The 15,822-nt window shown below is 40.2% G+C and overlaps 3 protein-coding genes across 7 annotated transcripts in view; 1 reads left to right on the top strand and 2 right to left on the bottom strand.

Annotated features, from left to right (window-relative positions):
• The first annotated feature begins 408 nt into the window (after positions 1-408).
• LOC108359153 (uncharacterized) lies at positions 409-1,799 on the top strand. Of its 3 annotated transcripts, none has more exons than XM_017610858.1 (2): positions 409-612; positions 841-1,799. In XM_017610858.1, exon 2 carries the CDS (start codon positions 850-852, stop codon positions 1,732-1,734), a length of 885 nt encoding a protein of 294 aa, XP_017466347.1. In that variant the 5' UTR covers positions 409-612; positions 841-849; the 3' UTR covers positions 1,735-1,799. The 3 variants fall into 3 exon arrangements, with proteins under 3 accessions (XP_017466347.1, XP_017466346.1, XP_017466345.1); XM_017610857.1 differs by having other exon boundaries at positions 409-649; XM_017610856.1 differs by having other exon boundaries at positions 409-660.
• Positions 1,800-1,948: 149 nt separating this feature from the next.
• On the bottom strand, positions 1,949-3,743 carry LOC108359152 (putative nuclease HARBI1). Of its 2 annotated transcripts, XM_017610854.1 has the most exons (4): positions 3,393-3,743; positions 3,157-3,324; positions 2,422-3,062; positions 1,949-2,365 (listed from the first exon to the last, which is right to left on the bottom strand). In XM_017610854.1, coding segments are annotated over exons 1-4 (1,194 nt in total). In that variant the 5' UTR covers positions 3,395-3,743; the 3' UTR covers positions 1,949-1,982. The 2 variants fall into 2 exon arrangements, with proteins under 2 accessions (XP_017466343.1, XP_017466344.1); XM_017610855.1 differs by having other exon boundaries at positions 3,157-3,743.
• Positions 3,744-6,114: 2,371 nt separating this feature from the next.
• Cand1 (Cullin-associated and neddylation-dissociated 1) overlaps positions 6,115-15,822 on the bottom strand; it is a 252,443-nt gene continuing 242,735 nt past the window's right edge. For both annotated transcript variants that reach the window (XM_017610847.1, XM_017610848.1), the window contains exon 8: positions 6,115-6,803. In XM_017610847.1, the coding sequence (XP_017466336.1) occupies positions 6,673-6,803 (131 nt within the window). In that variant the 3' untranslated portion in view covers positions 6,115-6,672. The remainder of the gene's footprint in view (positions 6,804-15,822) is intronic.

Genomic DNA, 15,822 nt, shown 5'->3' with positions numbered 1-15,822 from the left:
ATATATTAGAAAAAGACGAAAGTTTCTCAGCCACTCAAGAGAGATTGCGATGGTCACGGCTTGTGTAACCGGTCATTGGCTATTTGGCAGGCACTCCCCAAGACTAGGAATATTCTCCCACGAATATTGTAGAAGTTGCAGAGATGAGGAAGAAACCGTAGATCACTTATTTGCCCAGCTTTGGCCAAGAGGAGGCTTTTTAGGTAGGCCCTTCTTAAGCTCTCTTACGGAATTATCATGCGTAGGAATAAAACCAATTCTACGCTTTATAAGAGCCTCACATTGACCTTTAAAAGTTCTAAGTGAGTTGGTCACATGAACCGACTGCCACATAAACCTAACCTAACCTAACCAAAGTCCGATATTATTATTATTATTAGCATTATTATTATTAGTATTATTATTATTATTATTCCCCCCTATTACGGTTGGCGTTGTCGTCACTAAACGACGACGACTTGTTAAAATCGGTATTGGCGTGGTTGATATCGATAACTCTTGACAACTATTGTCACATCTTTGGTATTGGCTAAGCAAAGTTGCTGTCGACGTTGAACTCACACGACGCCATTTCTGTCGACACCGTGTTTACTGACGACTGGAAGAAAATTTGTAAGTATAAGTGTTTTTTTTTTTAAGAAAAAAGGCCGTTAGTACCAGGTACTTATAAAATATGATGTGTAGACATATGTACATATGTATGTACTATGTGAACGACTCGTTAAGCATCAGTGGAATTCATTTGTTAAATATTTCATTTAACTCCTGTCTTCTCTTTTTATTTTTCGTGTTTTTAATTAAATTAAATTAATAAATGTCTATGTGTCTGCATTTATTTAGATTTTAGACATGAAAATTACAAGCGCAGAACAATTTGAAACTCTTATAGCTGAGTTAGAAAAAAGCCCTTGCCTAGCAAAGGGTTTGCAAAAGGGAACAGCTCCAGCTAATTTTAAACAGCAATGGGAGGCAATCAGCAGTAAATTGAATGCCCTTGGTCCCCCTTTAAGAGACAGCGATGGTTGGCAGAAGGTAATTATAATAACACCATTAAAGCATATATTTTGTAATATATGTACATTTCAACTGCCGGTGTGGCGAGATTACAAATTTAAAGTTAAGAAGAAACTTATAAAAAACAAGGCTGAGTGTAATGCAACAGATGGTGGAATGTATAAACAATTAACCCTCTGCCCATTGGAAGAGGCTGTGGCCAACTTGCTGCAGTTTAACAAGCAGCTAAGTCCAGAAGGTGTTTTGCAAGGTGTTCAGTTACCACCAGCGGAAACACAACACCAAACATCAAGTGCGGTTGAATTTGCTCCACTGGATGGCGCTCAAATTATTGAATGCATTCTGTTGTGCCCACCAGATTTGCCATGCGAAGAGGAAGAACCCACAACTTCAGCGAGCGCCAGGAGCAGAAATCAACCATCCACTCCAGTCAGAACACGAAAACCAAAAACGAGCGAGAGGAACGACCTTTTGGAAAGGCACAATAGTATGCAGGAAAGAATTTTAACTGACGCTACAAATAAAATGGGATCAATGAAGCATTCCTTACGCGATACGGCCGGTTATCAGAAGAAACTTCTCGCAATAGAAGAAAAGAAGCTAAAGCTTTTGGAAAAAAGGGATCGCAGAGAGGTAGAATTGCACAAAGCTGCAATGCAATTAAAAGAAATAAAATTAGAAATTGCCAAAGAAAAGCTTAGGAATTTAAAAAAAAGTTGACTGATTTTCATGTAGATATGTACCTATTTATTTTTTATTTTTAAGTACCTGTGAATTGTTTTTGTTTAGTACGTTAGATATTAGAATTACTATTTATTTGATATTAAAAGACTGAATTCCATTTATTTTATTAAAAAATAATGAACTGTGAATTGTTTTTGTTTAATACGTTAGATATTAGAATTACTATTTATTTGATATTAAAAGACTGAATTCCATTTATTTTATAAAAAAAGAATGAACTGAAATTACACAAAACTGTTTTTTATTTGTTCTCTAATTTGCGAAGCTTCAATATTTATGCTATTTTCCACATCATCAGTATTGTCAACATTGTCTTCGTTTAGTTCTGCAATGTCTGCATCCTCGTTTGTGATGTGTGAACCAAACTCGATGCAAATGTTGTTGAGTGCTGCACATACATTAGCGATTTGCGTGGCTTTAGATGGCGTATAGTGAAGTTGACGTGCACCGAGCAAACAGCGAAATCGGTTTTTTAACACTCCAATAGTGCGTTCAACTATGTTTCTAGCTTTGGCATGTTTGTTGTTGTAAATAGCTTCTGGACTTCCTTCTGCTGCGGATCGATATGGCGTCATAATGTATGGTTCAAGAGGATAACCCGCATCACCTACATAAACATTTTATATATTTTATAGGGTTTAAATTTGCGGGGTTAATTCTTACCTAAGAGCCAGCATCTACGCTCCCCAGCATCGTATCGCTCCTTCAGAATTGTTCTCGCTTGGCTAATATTCCAAATTAGAGTTATGCCCAGAACCCGCATAACGAGCATCAAAATACCGTATTCGCATTTTATGATCGCAAATCTGTGGAAGAATTTTTTATGTTTTAAAATGCAAAGCAAACGTTGGCCTGTTCTTACAATCATAACATTCAAACTAAAAAATCCTTTTCGATTGTAGTATAGATGCTGGTCTTGTTTGTTGGGAGCCAAAATTTTAATGTGGCTTCCATCGACACATCCAATAACACCAGGAAAACCAGTTTTTTGGAAAAAATACTCCTTGGCTTCTTTTTTTTCAGCGTCTGTCATATGAAATTTGATCCATAGAGGACATATGACTGCTTCTAAAATGTCGAGTGTTTCAGACAGGACTGAACTAACTGTTGGCTGGGAAAGCCCAAGGTGGAAGTCGTTTCCAACACTTGTTTGATATGAGCCCTGACCCAAAAACCGCAAAGTCGCTGCCAATTTTATAGTTTTTGATACGGCTGTTGTCCGGATTCCATTTTTTATTTGCGGCTTAATTTTTTGTAGTACATAGTTAAATGCAGTTTTGTTTAGTCGAAAATAGTCCTGAAATCTGAAATAAAATAAAATTTTTAGCAACATTGATATGTATGAAAAAATCCAAAACGCTCAAACACTTTTCCACGAGTATAAATTGTAACACTTACCTGTTATCTGGCAAACTAAATATATCAGAGTTCTGCCTAATAATTTTCCTTTTTAGTATAAGATCTTTTTTGCATTCTTCATCGCTTGAGCTTGAATCGGAAACAAAGAACATTTTTGCGCAAAAATATTCAATATAATAATAATCACACAGATCTAAAGAACGTAACCTTTTAAATAAAAATTGTAAACAACATGAAACAGCTGATGCAAAAATGACAAAGATGGTATTTCCTACATTAATTTATCGATAAATTGTCGACGTCGTCTCAACACGTTTAGCCAGTACCGATTCTGCGTCGATGTGATGTCGACGTCGACACGAAGTGATGTCGACTGAAAAACGACGACGATGTCGACGACGCCAAACGTAATAGGGGGGATTATTATTATTATCAGGGAACGGACTTTATGGAAATTGCCTTTTTTTCTGCTAAAGAGGTAGAGTATATTCGATTAAGAATGCCCCCGATTTAGTTTTCCCTGAGTCCACGTAAACACCTTCGATGTTGCCTTTTTTAAGATATTTGCCTCTTTTTGCCTTTTCTACCTTTAATTGTAAAATTCAAGGAAATAGCCCTTAATCCTGGTAATATAAAAGTTTTAAACGTTCCATATTTAAATTGGGCGCCACTTGTATCAACTCACGTCGAGCGCACGTTTAGTAAATTCAAGGCTTTTCTCCGCGAAAATATAATGAAAATCCTGAAAATGCATCACTAGTTCACAATTTTTCACTTTTTAAATTTTACATTTCTAAAATAAACATATTTTTTGATTATTTTCCGGCTTTTGTCTTTTTTAGTGCCTTCTTTTGCTTGTTTTGCGATTTCTAGAGTCTTTTCTTACTATTTCGCTATTTTATTTTGCCTTTTCTAGCCTATTTTGTTATTTTATTTTGTCTTTTTTATAGCTTTTAAGGTCATTAAAATCCATTCCCTGATTATCATTATTATTTAGTACACTTTAGTGCATTAAGTTGAGATCTTTTTTTGCACAATAATACAAACAGTAAACTTACGTGGAATATAATGAATATAATTGCATATTAAAATACATACATACATAAACGAAAAGTTAACAAAAGCAGACATTTAATCTTACTTTAGATAAACACGAGTGGATAAAAATTAAAACAGAAGTAATAATAAAAATAAAGTTACATATTTATTATCAAAAAACTTAAACATCAGGTTTTTGAAATTACCCTTATTTAACGGGTTCTTCAAAGCCAATGGGAGGGAGTTCCATAGTCTTACCGCGTTTACAAAAAACAGTCTTGAAGTGCATTGAATTTTGGAAAAATAAGGTTAAAGCAACGTGTACTTTTCGAAAGTGAAGTTTATTATAAAGGTATTCCGGTTTCTCAGTAATAATAAGTTTAAACATAAAAATACAATTACGTGCTTTTAAAAATTTTTGTAAATCACAGCCAAGTAAAGAAATATCTAGATGAAAGGTGATCAAACTTCTTTAAACCATATACATATCTTGGGGCAGTTGAAGGCAATGTTCAATTTATTAAGGGAGTGTGAATCTAACTTTCTATAAACAATTTCGAAGTACGTAATATAATGAACAATTAAGTTTGTGACCAACTTCCTTTTCGTATCTAACGGTACATAAGAAATGTTACTTTTAGACAACGTAGTGTACAAAAGATTTTGCTTCATTATCGTGATCATCACAACCGAGTTTTGAGTTAATAATGAAGCCTAGGTTTTTTTTACTTTTTCGACAACTTTAAGCTGATCTGTACCAATAAGTAAGTTGGGAATCTGAGATACCGAAATCTTACCCTTATAGATTGAGATAACGCAGGGCTTCTGGGCATTAAGAGAAATAAGATTGCTCGTTGACCATGCAAGAATAGAGTTTAGATCGTCATTAAGTTTATTACAGACGTCCTGAATTAATTCAAACTTATTAGAGAGATACAGTTGTACGTCATCGGCATAAGCATGCAAGCGAGCATGGGAGCAGGTGGTGAAAATGTCATTTATAAAAATACTAAACAACAGAGGACCCAAGATGGATCCCTGTGGTACACCTGAATACATCTGCACAGGTGTAGAAAGGTTGTTTCCAATTTTTACTTTCTGAAACCTTTCACTTGGCTCTTTATAAGTTCAACTGCGATTTTACTAAAGCTAAAATATTTAACTAGTAGTTTCTTTCATCAACTTTTCTGGATAAAACTGTAAAACTGTCAAAAAGCCAAATTGCTCTCAGAGAAAGAGAGAAAAGCCAAAAAGTACGGGAATGCTTTTCGGGTAAAAACTGGTAAAACTGTCAGATACACCGTGGGCCGCCATTTTTGGTTTACATAGCAGTTTTTTTATCATTTGCCGATCTGATAAATTATATGCAAATACGCAAGAAAATTAACAAAAATTCTTACAAAACTTGATATTTCTTCGCTGCGATATATTTAAGAAGGTGAAAATGCAGATGTACTTTATTTTTGCTTATTGAACTTTCAAATCATTTGAACAGCTGATGGTTTGCACTTTACCATTTTTCCCTTACTTTACCTACCGAGTACGGGAACGCTTTCTGGTAAATTCCTGTAAATTCTTGCAACCTATTGCGAGTTAGGGAACGCAACTAGTTTTTCGCATAACAAGTTGTGAGTAACGGATTCAAAAGCCTTGGAAAAATCTAGTACGCAAAGTTATGTTAGATGACCTTGATCAAATGGATCGCGTATATCGTCTAAAACCTTCGTAGCCGCCGTAGAGTACGAGTAGCCAGCCAGCTCTGAAACCAGACTGCAGCGGACTCAGTAGCTTGTTTGAGTAGATAAATTTGGATATTTGATGTGCTGTTAGCATTTCAAACACCTTAGAAAGCCCTGTTAGTATGGTAATGGGCCTAAAGTCAGAAATCAAAGAAGCGCCTGATTTCTTGAGTTTGACAAACTTTGAAAATGGAAAGTAAAAAGAAAGAAAGACGGGAAATCAGATTTTCTATTTATTTATAATTTATTGTGATTTCATAACAAATACTTTATTAAAGGGATTTGCATTAGAATAAAATGTATCTACAAATAACTTGCAGGCAGGAGTATTACAGCAGACAATTCGGGTATTCAACAAATTGAGCAAGTGACCTGGCAAGCTTTGACAACTGTCGTTGCTTTGAGCTAATTAGCTCTTTTGCCCAGTGTCAGATCACTTGCTCAATTTAGTGAACAGCCCTAATATGTTTTGGTATTATTTTTTGTCAGCTGCCTTCAGAATATAAATGAATTTTTAATTTACGGTTATAAATTTAGGCTATGTGCGAGTTCATCAAAAGTTTTGTACCCAAAGTGGTATATTCTGAAATTTTTTAGCTGAATTTAATTAATTTTTTTTTTTAGATTCAAATTTAATTTGTTGTTTGTTAGCAAACTGTGTGAACCCATTCATTTCATTACCGACACTTTCCAGTGATTTAGGATATTGCGGATTTATATAGCAATCAAACCATACTCACACACAGCCTTATTAAGAATGTATATTTATCTTTCACATTTAGCTTTGATCCATTGATGTAATTTCAGGACTGATTGGGCTCGAGTCTTTTTGTATGGAATCAAATATTTTACACAGTTCTGGCGAGTCCTTGATTGTTTTTAAAAATTCCGTTAAATGCTGATTTTTGTCTGCAAAATATAGAATTCGATTACAATTTCATTTACTTAGTGGAAAAACTGATCACTTTTATCTCAGACTCCGTTCAAACAGCTCGAATACCCATTTTTTTTAATTTAACAATCTAGATTTTACCGGGCATGTTTTCTTCGCCTTTATTTATCTTTTAAAAATTTTTTCCATCGCTAAAAACCGTGCACTTAAAAACAAAATAAAAACCTTAACCCTTATGAGTTATATTAAAAAAATGTCGTGTTAAAATTTTTGATCAAAAATAAAACAAATTTTTTTAGTGTTAGTTTTTCGCTTTGAAATAATGATTATATTTTGAATTACCTATAGCTTTTCACTTTTTTCATAAAAAAATCGTTATTTATTTCTTGAGCGATATTTTTTCTCAGAAGTAAAAATAAATTTTGGATTTGTTTTTGCAGATCGAAAACCTCAAACTCCACACCGCATAAGCCTCTGTTGTTGTTGTAGCGGCTCCTAAACCCAGCTCGGGTCGGTTCATCCATCAACGTTGTCGTCTGTTTCAGCTAAGAGGTGGCCCAGGAAGTGCGCAACTTCAACAGATATGTCCATAGGAACAGGGGCCTTAGCTGGATGAGGTTCAGGGGCATGCGAAGAGGTGCTGTGAGTCATGTAGTGACTTTCCGCGTGCTGGGCATTGGTTGGGCACATCCTCGTTTATTCTAATCAGGTATGAGTTAAGCTTGCAGCAATAGCCAAAGCGAAGTTGGGCGATTGTAGTGCGGGTTTCCCGAGGCAGCCAAACTTCTGTCCCGTCCATATCAGGCGTTTGTGTGCCTAGAACGGCATTCACAGGTCGTGAGTCTATATAACTTGTGAACGACTCCCTGTGACTGCCGTTCAGGGCCTGTCTGTATGAAGATGAGTCCAGCGGTTGCTTGGTGAACCTCAGGAGATGCCTCCTGACATGCCTAGGCGTGGGCTCTTCTGCAAGCAGCAGTCTATTTGGGTGACCACGTCTGTGGCTCCCTACTAGAAACTACTTGCGAAGGATGGGTTTATGCTTCTGGGTCGACATCAGAAGGCATCCGGTCGCTGTCCGAAGTGCCGTGGTGTTCTGGCACGTCTACAGCGTCATACTGCAGCCTGCTAGTCTCCGGCGAGCACACGGGCGCTGCATAATTTCACCGGGCGGCCAATCGCCTTGTATGTTGCCAACAACGTTTCTTTGTCTTTGTCCCAAGTGCTGCCGGCCAGTGACTTGAGGACGTTGTTGCGGCTCTGTACTCTGTTGACAACTGCGGTTGAGTGCGCCGAGAAGGAGATCAGAATGCCGAAGGAGACTCTGAGGATTTTTGGGTTATTCACCGTCGGTATTGGTATTGGTTCGCCATCGACGTGAATACGCAGTTGCAGTCTGACCTCCTTCGTCCAGGTGGTGAATAAAGTTGCCGAGGATTTTGTAGGAGTGAAGAAGCGAGAAAGCTCGGTCCATTCCCAGACGCTATTGTCGAGCAATCGTCAGCATAAGAGACAATAGTAACTGCCTCTGGTGATTGAGGGGGCTTTGATATGTAATAATTAAACAATAGCGGGTATAGGACGCCGCCCTGTGGTAAGCAGCTCAACACAAACACCACGGAACCATAACACAACACACACACCCGCATCACTACCAGCGCGCCGCCGCCAACAACTCCCGGTTCGTCCAACAATCTGCAAGATGTGTCACACTAGGATATTCGGCAATGTGACATCAGTCAAGTGCAACACCTGCCTTGGCTGGTGCCACTTCAGGGCATGCTCAGGTCTGCGCACCACGCGAGATTGGACGAGTAACTTCGAGAACCGTATATGGCGGTTAGGCAACACACATCCCTCACCCCCGCATAACAACACGTCTCCCGAACTACACGAAGCTGTTTCAATTTGTAACAGAATTCAGAGCAAGATCGAGGAGATAACCGTCTTCATGGGAAGGCATGGAATATTGGTAGCTGCGGTCCAAGAGACGAAGTTGAATAGCAATTCAACATCGTTGAATTGCGCCGGATACAATGTGCACCGTCGAGATCGCGAGCGAGATGATGGTGGTGGCCTAGCGTTCATCACGCAGCACACCGTACAGTATCGTCTCATCGAAGCAGGAGAATGTCAGGGCATTGCTATCCGGTCAGGCGATTTCGAGCTCGAAATATCTAACGTTTATATACCCCTGTTACCAGCTGTTCGGAGGGATATCACCATGAAATAGGTGCGCCTTTCAGAGGTGAAAACCGTATGGTAGTTGGCGACTTTAATGCGCACCACGATCTTTGGCATTCAAGCCTGTCAAATGATCGTAGGGGAACATACTTGGCTGAGCAGATAGACGATTCCGATATTCAGCACAATGGACGACGACACACCCACCAGGATTATGGGCTGCTGCTGCATATAACCAGACATAACAATAGTCAGCGCTTGTCTGATAAACAGAATATCATGGCGACCTATGCTGACCTTAGTATCAGACCATTTGCCCATAGTCATCTCGAACGATAAACCTGCCGACTTTGCTTCCGCGGAACACCGGGACCTATATGAACTATACAAAAGCTGATTGGAAAGGCTTCGCGGAATTTACTGAAAGCACCTTCCCTGCCCTCCCCACACCAAACGACGTTCACCTAAGTGAACGTAAGTTCCGCAGTAAGTTCACTGCTGCTGCAGCTCGCTTCGTACCAGCAGGTTGCATAACGGACCCCCGTCCAAACTTTCCTGCTGAAGCGGCTGTCCGATGAGCCTGACAACCTTCGTCCTCCCGATCCCGGCCGGCCGATCCCGGAAATCCCCGTATCAGGAATCTCAACACGGAGATTCGGCGGCTTGTAAACGTACATAAGCGGAAAAAGTGGGAACAGCATTTGAAGACTTGCAACTTCCCCTCTGGTGTGAGTAAGCTTTGGCCAACCATGAGGTTACTGTCAAATCCGACAAAGCGCGACGACAGAGTCGAAATATCTTTCGGCGACCATGCTTCGTCGGACCCGGAGCGATGCGCGAGCTATTTTAGCCGGCAATTTATACTGCATCCTCCGGTGGACAAAGCCAAGCGTAGAGTGATCAGAAGGCTGCAAAAACACGCTGCTAGAAGACGTAGAGGCCTTCTCAATCCTACAGAGACTCAAACGGTGGTCAGAGAATTATTTGAGTTGTCGACACTTGTCAGTAATGTTTAGAGATAAATCGAGCAAACCTAGAAAAATAAAACAGGGGGTTCCACAGTGTGGTGTCCTTTCCCAGTTACTGTTTAACTTTTATATTTCCAAGCTCCCTCAACCACCAGAGGGAGTCTCGATTGTCTCTTACACTGACGATTGTTCAATAATGGCATCTGGGAATGGAATTGATGACTTGTGCTTGAAAGTAAACGTAATCTCTCCGAGCTTTCTCGCTTCTTCACTGATAGGGGTCTTACCCTCTCCCCTACAAAATCCTCTGCGACCGTATTTACCACCTGGACGAAGGAGTTCAGACTACCGCTGGGTATTCCCGTTGATGACACCCCAATTCCGACGGTGAGTAACCCAAAAATACTCGGCGTAACATTCGACAGTCTGCTCGCCCTTTCTGCGCACACAACGGCAGGTGTCAACAAAGTACAGAGCCGAAACAAGGTCCCAAAGTCGCTAGCCGACAAAGGAACATTGCTGGCAACATACAAGGCAATTGGCCGGCCGGTTCTAAATTACGCAGCACCAGTGTGGTGGCTGGGGACCAGTAGGGCGCGGTGGATGAAGCCACAGACAGCACAAAATACTGCACTACGGACAGCGACCGGATGCCTCCTGATGTCGCCAGAACATCACCTACATGGCGAGGAGCAAATACTGCCCATAAGGGAGCACAACACCATGCTCTGCAAGCCATTCCTAGTAGAGAGCCACAGACGTGGACACCCCAACAGAAACTTGCTTGCAGAGGAGCCCTCGCCAAGGCATGTCAAAAGGCATCTTCACCAACTGACGGCCGAAGTGCAGAGGTTCATAAAGCAACCTCTGGACTCATCAGCATATCCACAGTACCTGAGCGGCATTCACAGGGCGTCAGTCTCAAGTTACGTAGACTCCAGACCTGTGTGTGTGCCGTTCTGGGCATACAACCACCTGAAATATACGAGACGGAGCTTCGTCTGCCTCGGGAGACGCGGACCACAATAGCCCATCTTCGCTCTGGCTACTGCAGCAGGTTGAACTCATACATGAGAAGATTAGATGCAGATGTGCCAAATGAGTGTTCGGCATGCGGAGAGACACCCCACGACTGGAAACATCTCTTCATATGCCCGAAAAACCCCACGCAACTGACGCCTCCGTCCCTGTGGACAGACCCTATAGAGGCTGCACGCTTCTTGGGTCTTCCGTTAGTTGAACTTGACGACGACTGAGATACTAGCCGATCAAGATCGGGGCTGTTGTAAACGCTACAACAACAACAAAAGCCCTGTTTAATTTTTTCCGGTTTGCTAGTTTTACCCCTGAAGATTGCTGACGATTGTCGACCACGCAGAAAGAAGAGCTCAATGTCTTCTAGTAGCGTGGAGTGACTGACGGTGTCAAAAGCTTTTGACGGGTCCAGCACTACTAGAACCGTTCTCTCACAGGGGCGTTTTCGGTTAAGGCCATGAGTAATATGAGTGTTTATGGCATTAAGTGCTGTTGTTGTGCTAAGCACTTTACGGAATCCATGCTGATTCCTCGCTGGAGTTAGGTGGTTTGTGTAGTGCGGGAGAAGGGCGTCTAAGGTCTTCGCTACCGGGGAAAGGAGGGTTATCGGGCCACAAGTCTCTGCTTTGTTTGACGGTTTTCAGATTTCTAGAATGATGAGAGTGGCCTTAAACAGCTTGAGGACCTTGGTTAGATAGTTCACTCTCGCAGGACCCAAATTTTTCAGCATCAACATGCAAATTCCGAACGGTCCTATGGCTTTGAAAGCTTTTGCCTTCCCGTTGGCTACCCTTACCCCACCGCTGGTGAAAACAAGAGTCGCATTTGGTGTTGACAGTCTGCGCAGCCTTCTGGTCACTCGACGTTTGGATTTGTCCGCCGGAGGATGCAGTATGAATTGTCGGCTAAAGTAGACCGCGCATCGCTCCGGGTCCAATGAAGCGTGGTCGCCAAAAGATATTTCAACTCTGTCTTCACGCTTCGTCGGACTGGACAATGACCTCATGGTAGACCAAAGCTTGCTCACACCAGAGGCGAAGTTTGGGGCCCTGCAGATGCTCTTCCCATTTCTTCCGCTTATGTACGTTCTCTAGTTGCCGTGTTGAGACCCCTGATACGGGGATTTCCGGGATCCGGATTCGGTCGGGAATCCCAAATGCATCCTGCTGGAATGAAGCGAGCTGCAACAGCAGTGACAACCCTGCGGAATTTGCGCTCACCTACGTGAACGTCGGTTGGTATTGGTAAGGCAGTGAAGTTGCTTTCAGTAACATCCGCGAAGCCTTTCCAATCAGCTTTGGAGAAGTTCACATAAGTCCGGAGATGCGCGGAAGCAAAGTCGGCAGGGTAATCAATCGAGATGACTATGGGCAGATGGTGTGACGCTAAGGTCAGCATAGATCGCCAGGATATGCTCTTTATCAGACCAGCGCTGACAATTGTTAGGTCTGGCAACTTGCCCATAATACTGGTGGGTGCGTCGTCGTTCATTGTGCAGAATGTCGAATCGCTCTACAAGAATTGGGTGATGGATTCTAACACATCTTACTTACTTAATTACACACTTACTTAATTTATCTTACTAACACATTTGCTAATTTTGCGATGGTTAATAAGATACCATTAAATAAGGCCATAAAAAGATAAGATAAAAAATCATATGTTTACATTTGATGTCATCATTTTTTGCACATTGGCCTTAAAAACGTAATGGGAGTGTTTGATGAACATTTCCATCACCACTGAGTTACACATGATTAATCAAATGACTATCACTGTTCTTGTAGGGCGTCTTTATGCTCATCCAAGTGTGTTCTCCTACGATCATTAGGCACGCTTGAATGCCAAAGATCGTGGTGCGCGTTAAAGTCACCTACTACCATACGGGTTTCACCTCTGAGTAGGGCAATATTTCAGGGTGATATCCTGCCGAGTAGCTGGTGACAGGAGGTATATATACGTTAAATATTTCGAGCTCGACATCGCCTGACCGTATATAACAATACCCTGACATTCTACTGCACGGTGTGGTGCGTGATGAACGCTAGGCCACCATCATTATTTCGCTCGCGATCTCGACGGTGCACATTGTATCCAGCGCAGTTCAACAGAGTTGAATTGCTGTGCAACTCCGTCCCTTGAACCGCAGCTATTAATATTCCACGACGGCCCATGAAGACGGTTATCTCCTCAATCTTTCTCTGAAGTGCAGTTGAATTGTAGCACCTTTGTGTGCCTTGGGAGACCAATTGTGATGCGGGGTGTTAGCGAGTTGTGTTGCCTGCTGACCCCCTGCTTATGTGCTGCAGACGAGGCCTTGTGATGGAGGTGGGCGGCGTCGCGGGGGAAGTTTGCGACTGGGCAGCACAGAAGTGGCCCACGTAGTCACTCGTCCAATCACGCGTGTTGCGCAGTCCGGAGCATGCTCTAAAGTGGCATCGGCCAAGGCAGGCGTTGCACTTGACTGATGTCACGTTGCGGTATATTCCGGACCGACAGACCGATCAGATTGTCGGAGGGACTAGGAGTTGCCGGCGGCGGTGTTCGCCGACCTAAACGTGGATAGATCGCCGAAACCGTACCCTTGGTCGTGTACGTAGAACCGGCTGTCGTGGGAATGCTTCTGTCACATACAGCTTTCGAGTCGCTACAGCTTTGTTTCACTTTGACAAGAACGCAAACAGCAAGTGTTGCTATAGTGAACTAACTTTCAACTTTCCAATTTCCAAAACACATTAAAATTTTGTCTAAATGAAAGCATTTTGTCTTCGCGATAATTATTCGTATTTTCTTTGCATCATTTTGTGTGATTGTGGGCAAAAAGAGAATAAGAACATCAAGGGGTGGTTCACGCGCGCAAACAGCAAAAGTTAACTAGCGTTCGTGTTGCTTTAGCGCAGCATTGCCTATATGAACATACAAACGTATGTATTTATCTTAGCTGTCAAAGAAAAACCACCGCAACAGAAGCACGAGAGCTGTATGTGGCAGACAGTGTTGGCAAAATGTTAATCTGATTAACGATTAAAAATTAATGATTAAAATGTTAATCGCGATTAACGATTAAAATTGATTAATCGTAATCATCCGTACGATTAATGATTAAATTTTTTAATCGTTAATCGTCGGTTGTGATTACGATTAAATAATTTTAATCATTAATCGTTAATCCAATTAAAAGAAAATCTGATTAAGTTGTCTAGTTTGTCCGAATTTGAAACCAAACACCGGTTATAGTCATTCCTTTTGTGTTTCACACTTAAAAAACGCATAATATAAAAAAAATAATAATAATAATAATTATTGTTAGTAATACATGAATTGGGAATTTCTATAACCCACCGCACATGTGCAGAGGGATATTAAAACCTAGTTTGCTTAGCGTCTGTCAAAATAGATCTTAATGAAAATGCACACCAAATTGCTTAGATTTACGAGGAAAACCGACTTTGCCATACCCGATTAACTGGCCTTGTGTGCACAGTAAAATTCCAGCATAAATTTATTAATCACAAAACCTACTTAATCAAATTAAGGGCTAATGATTAAAAATTAAGTTTTTTAATCGCGGTTACGATTAACTGTTTAATCAGATTAAAATTAATCATGATTAACTGTAACCGGATTGAACTTAATCGAATTAACTAATTGATTAAAAATCAATCGATTAGTGCCAACACTGGTGGCAGAGCATTATGTCGTTTGGGGGTAAATATAGTGATGCTTTCCATTTCCAGACAACCGGTCAGGTACGAGCATGATTTTTAATTTCGACCAAACTCAAATACATTGTTTGTTGGTCCAAATAATGAAACACGTATTTTTTCTTTTGGCTCGGAAAAATTTTTCGGGCGAATTAAACGCGATTTTGTTTTTCAGGCAAAAATCGATTATTCGAATTGACAGTGAGAATGTTTTTTTAAAATGCCCATAACTTTGTCAAAATTTAATAGATTCCAACAATGTTTTTACTCAAATGTCAGCAATTCTTGTCACTTCAAGATAGAATGATATAATTATTGATTTTCATTATTTAAAATTTTTTATTTAACAATAAACAAAAAGTGCAATTTTTTTTTTTAAATTTAATTTCTCAAAAAGTGTATTTTTTTTTTCTCTCAAACTTTTTTACCGGGAAAGAGACACTTTGAACTACAATCAACCCAAATTTCGATTATAAAAAACGGGAAAATGTGATTTTGTATTTCGAAACTGTATGGTGGAAAGTGTGTTCTAATATCTATTTGATACACAAAAAATGATCACGGCTGTACTTTAGCTGATATATTACATACGTATGTTCCATTTAGTTAAACAATATAAGAATATTACAGTATGTACCACAAAAACGTATATCTATATTAATAAAAATGTTGTGTTCGTATGTCACGGTCGTCAAAACTCGAGAACGGTTGAACCGATTTGAAAAATATTTTTTTTGTATTGTTCGGTATAATACCAGAACCCATGATATCGCAAAAAACTAGAGGGTTGCCACCTATTTGAAAATTTTTAAACCCAAATATATTGATAAAATAAATAAATTATTGCAAAATGGGTATCAAATTAAAGAGGTTTAAGAAAGATAGTTGCTGGAAGTATTTATGACGGGGGTGGGTTGCCACCTATTTGAGAATTTTAACTCAGTTAAGTTGATTAAGTAAATGAAATATTGCAATGTGGGTATCAAATTAAAGAGTGTTAAGAAGGCTTACAGCTGAAAATATGTATCATTAGGGTTGCCACCTGTTTCAAAGTTTAACTAAATTACACTGATGAAATAAATGAAATATTACAATATTGGTATCAAATTAAAGAGGGTTAAGAAAGATAACTGCTGGAAATATTT

This window comes from Rhagoletis zephyria, unplaced genomic scaffold (genome assembly GCF_001687245.7).
Source record: "Rhagoletis zephyria isolate East Lansing unplaced genomic scaffold, Rhagoletis_zephyria_1.1 Rzeph_scaffold_00349, whole genome shotgun sequence".
NCBI lineage: Eukaryota > Metazoa > Arthropoda > Insecta > Diptera > Tephritidae > Rhagoletis > Rhagoletis zephyria.
Note: the sequence above shows the minus strand (reverse complement) of the source record. Positions and strands in the feature narration are given on the sequence as shown.

Excerpts from the sequence above, each read along its gene's own strand:
- LOC108359153 (XM_017610858.1), top strand. The coding sequence starts at position 850 with ATGAAAATTACAAGCGCAGAACAATTTGAAACTCTTATAGCTGAGTTA.
- LOC108359152 (XM_017610854.1), bottom strand. Across the intron at positions 3,063-3,156 it reads TTTAGTTTGCCAGATAACAG|ATTTCAGGACTATTTTCGAC; the intron begins GTAAGTGTTACA and ends ATTTTATTTCAG. Across the intron at positions 2,366-2,421 it reads GCGTAGATGCTGGCTCTTAG|GTGATGCGGGTTATCCTCTT; the intron begins GTAAGAATTAAC and ends ATGTTTATGTAG.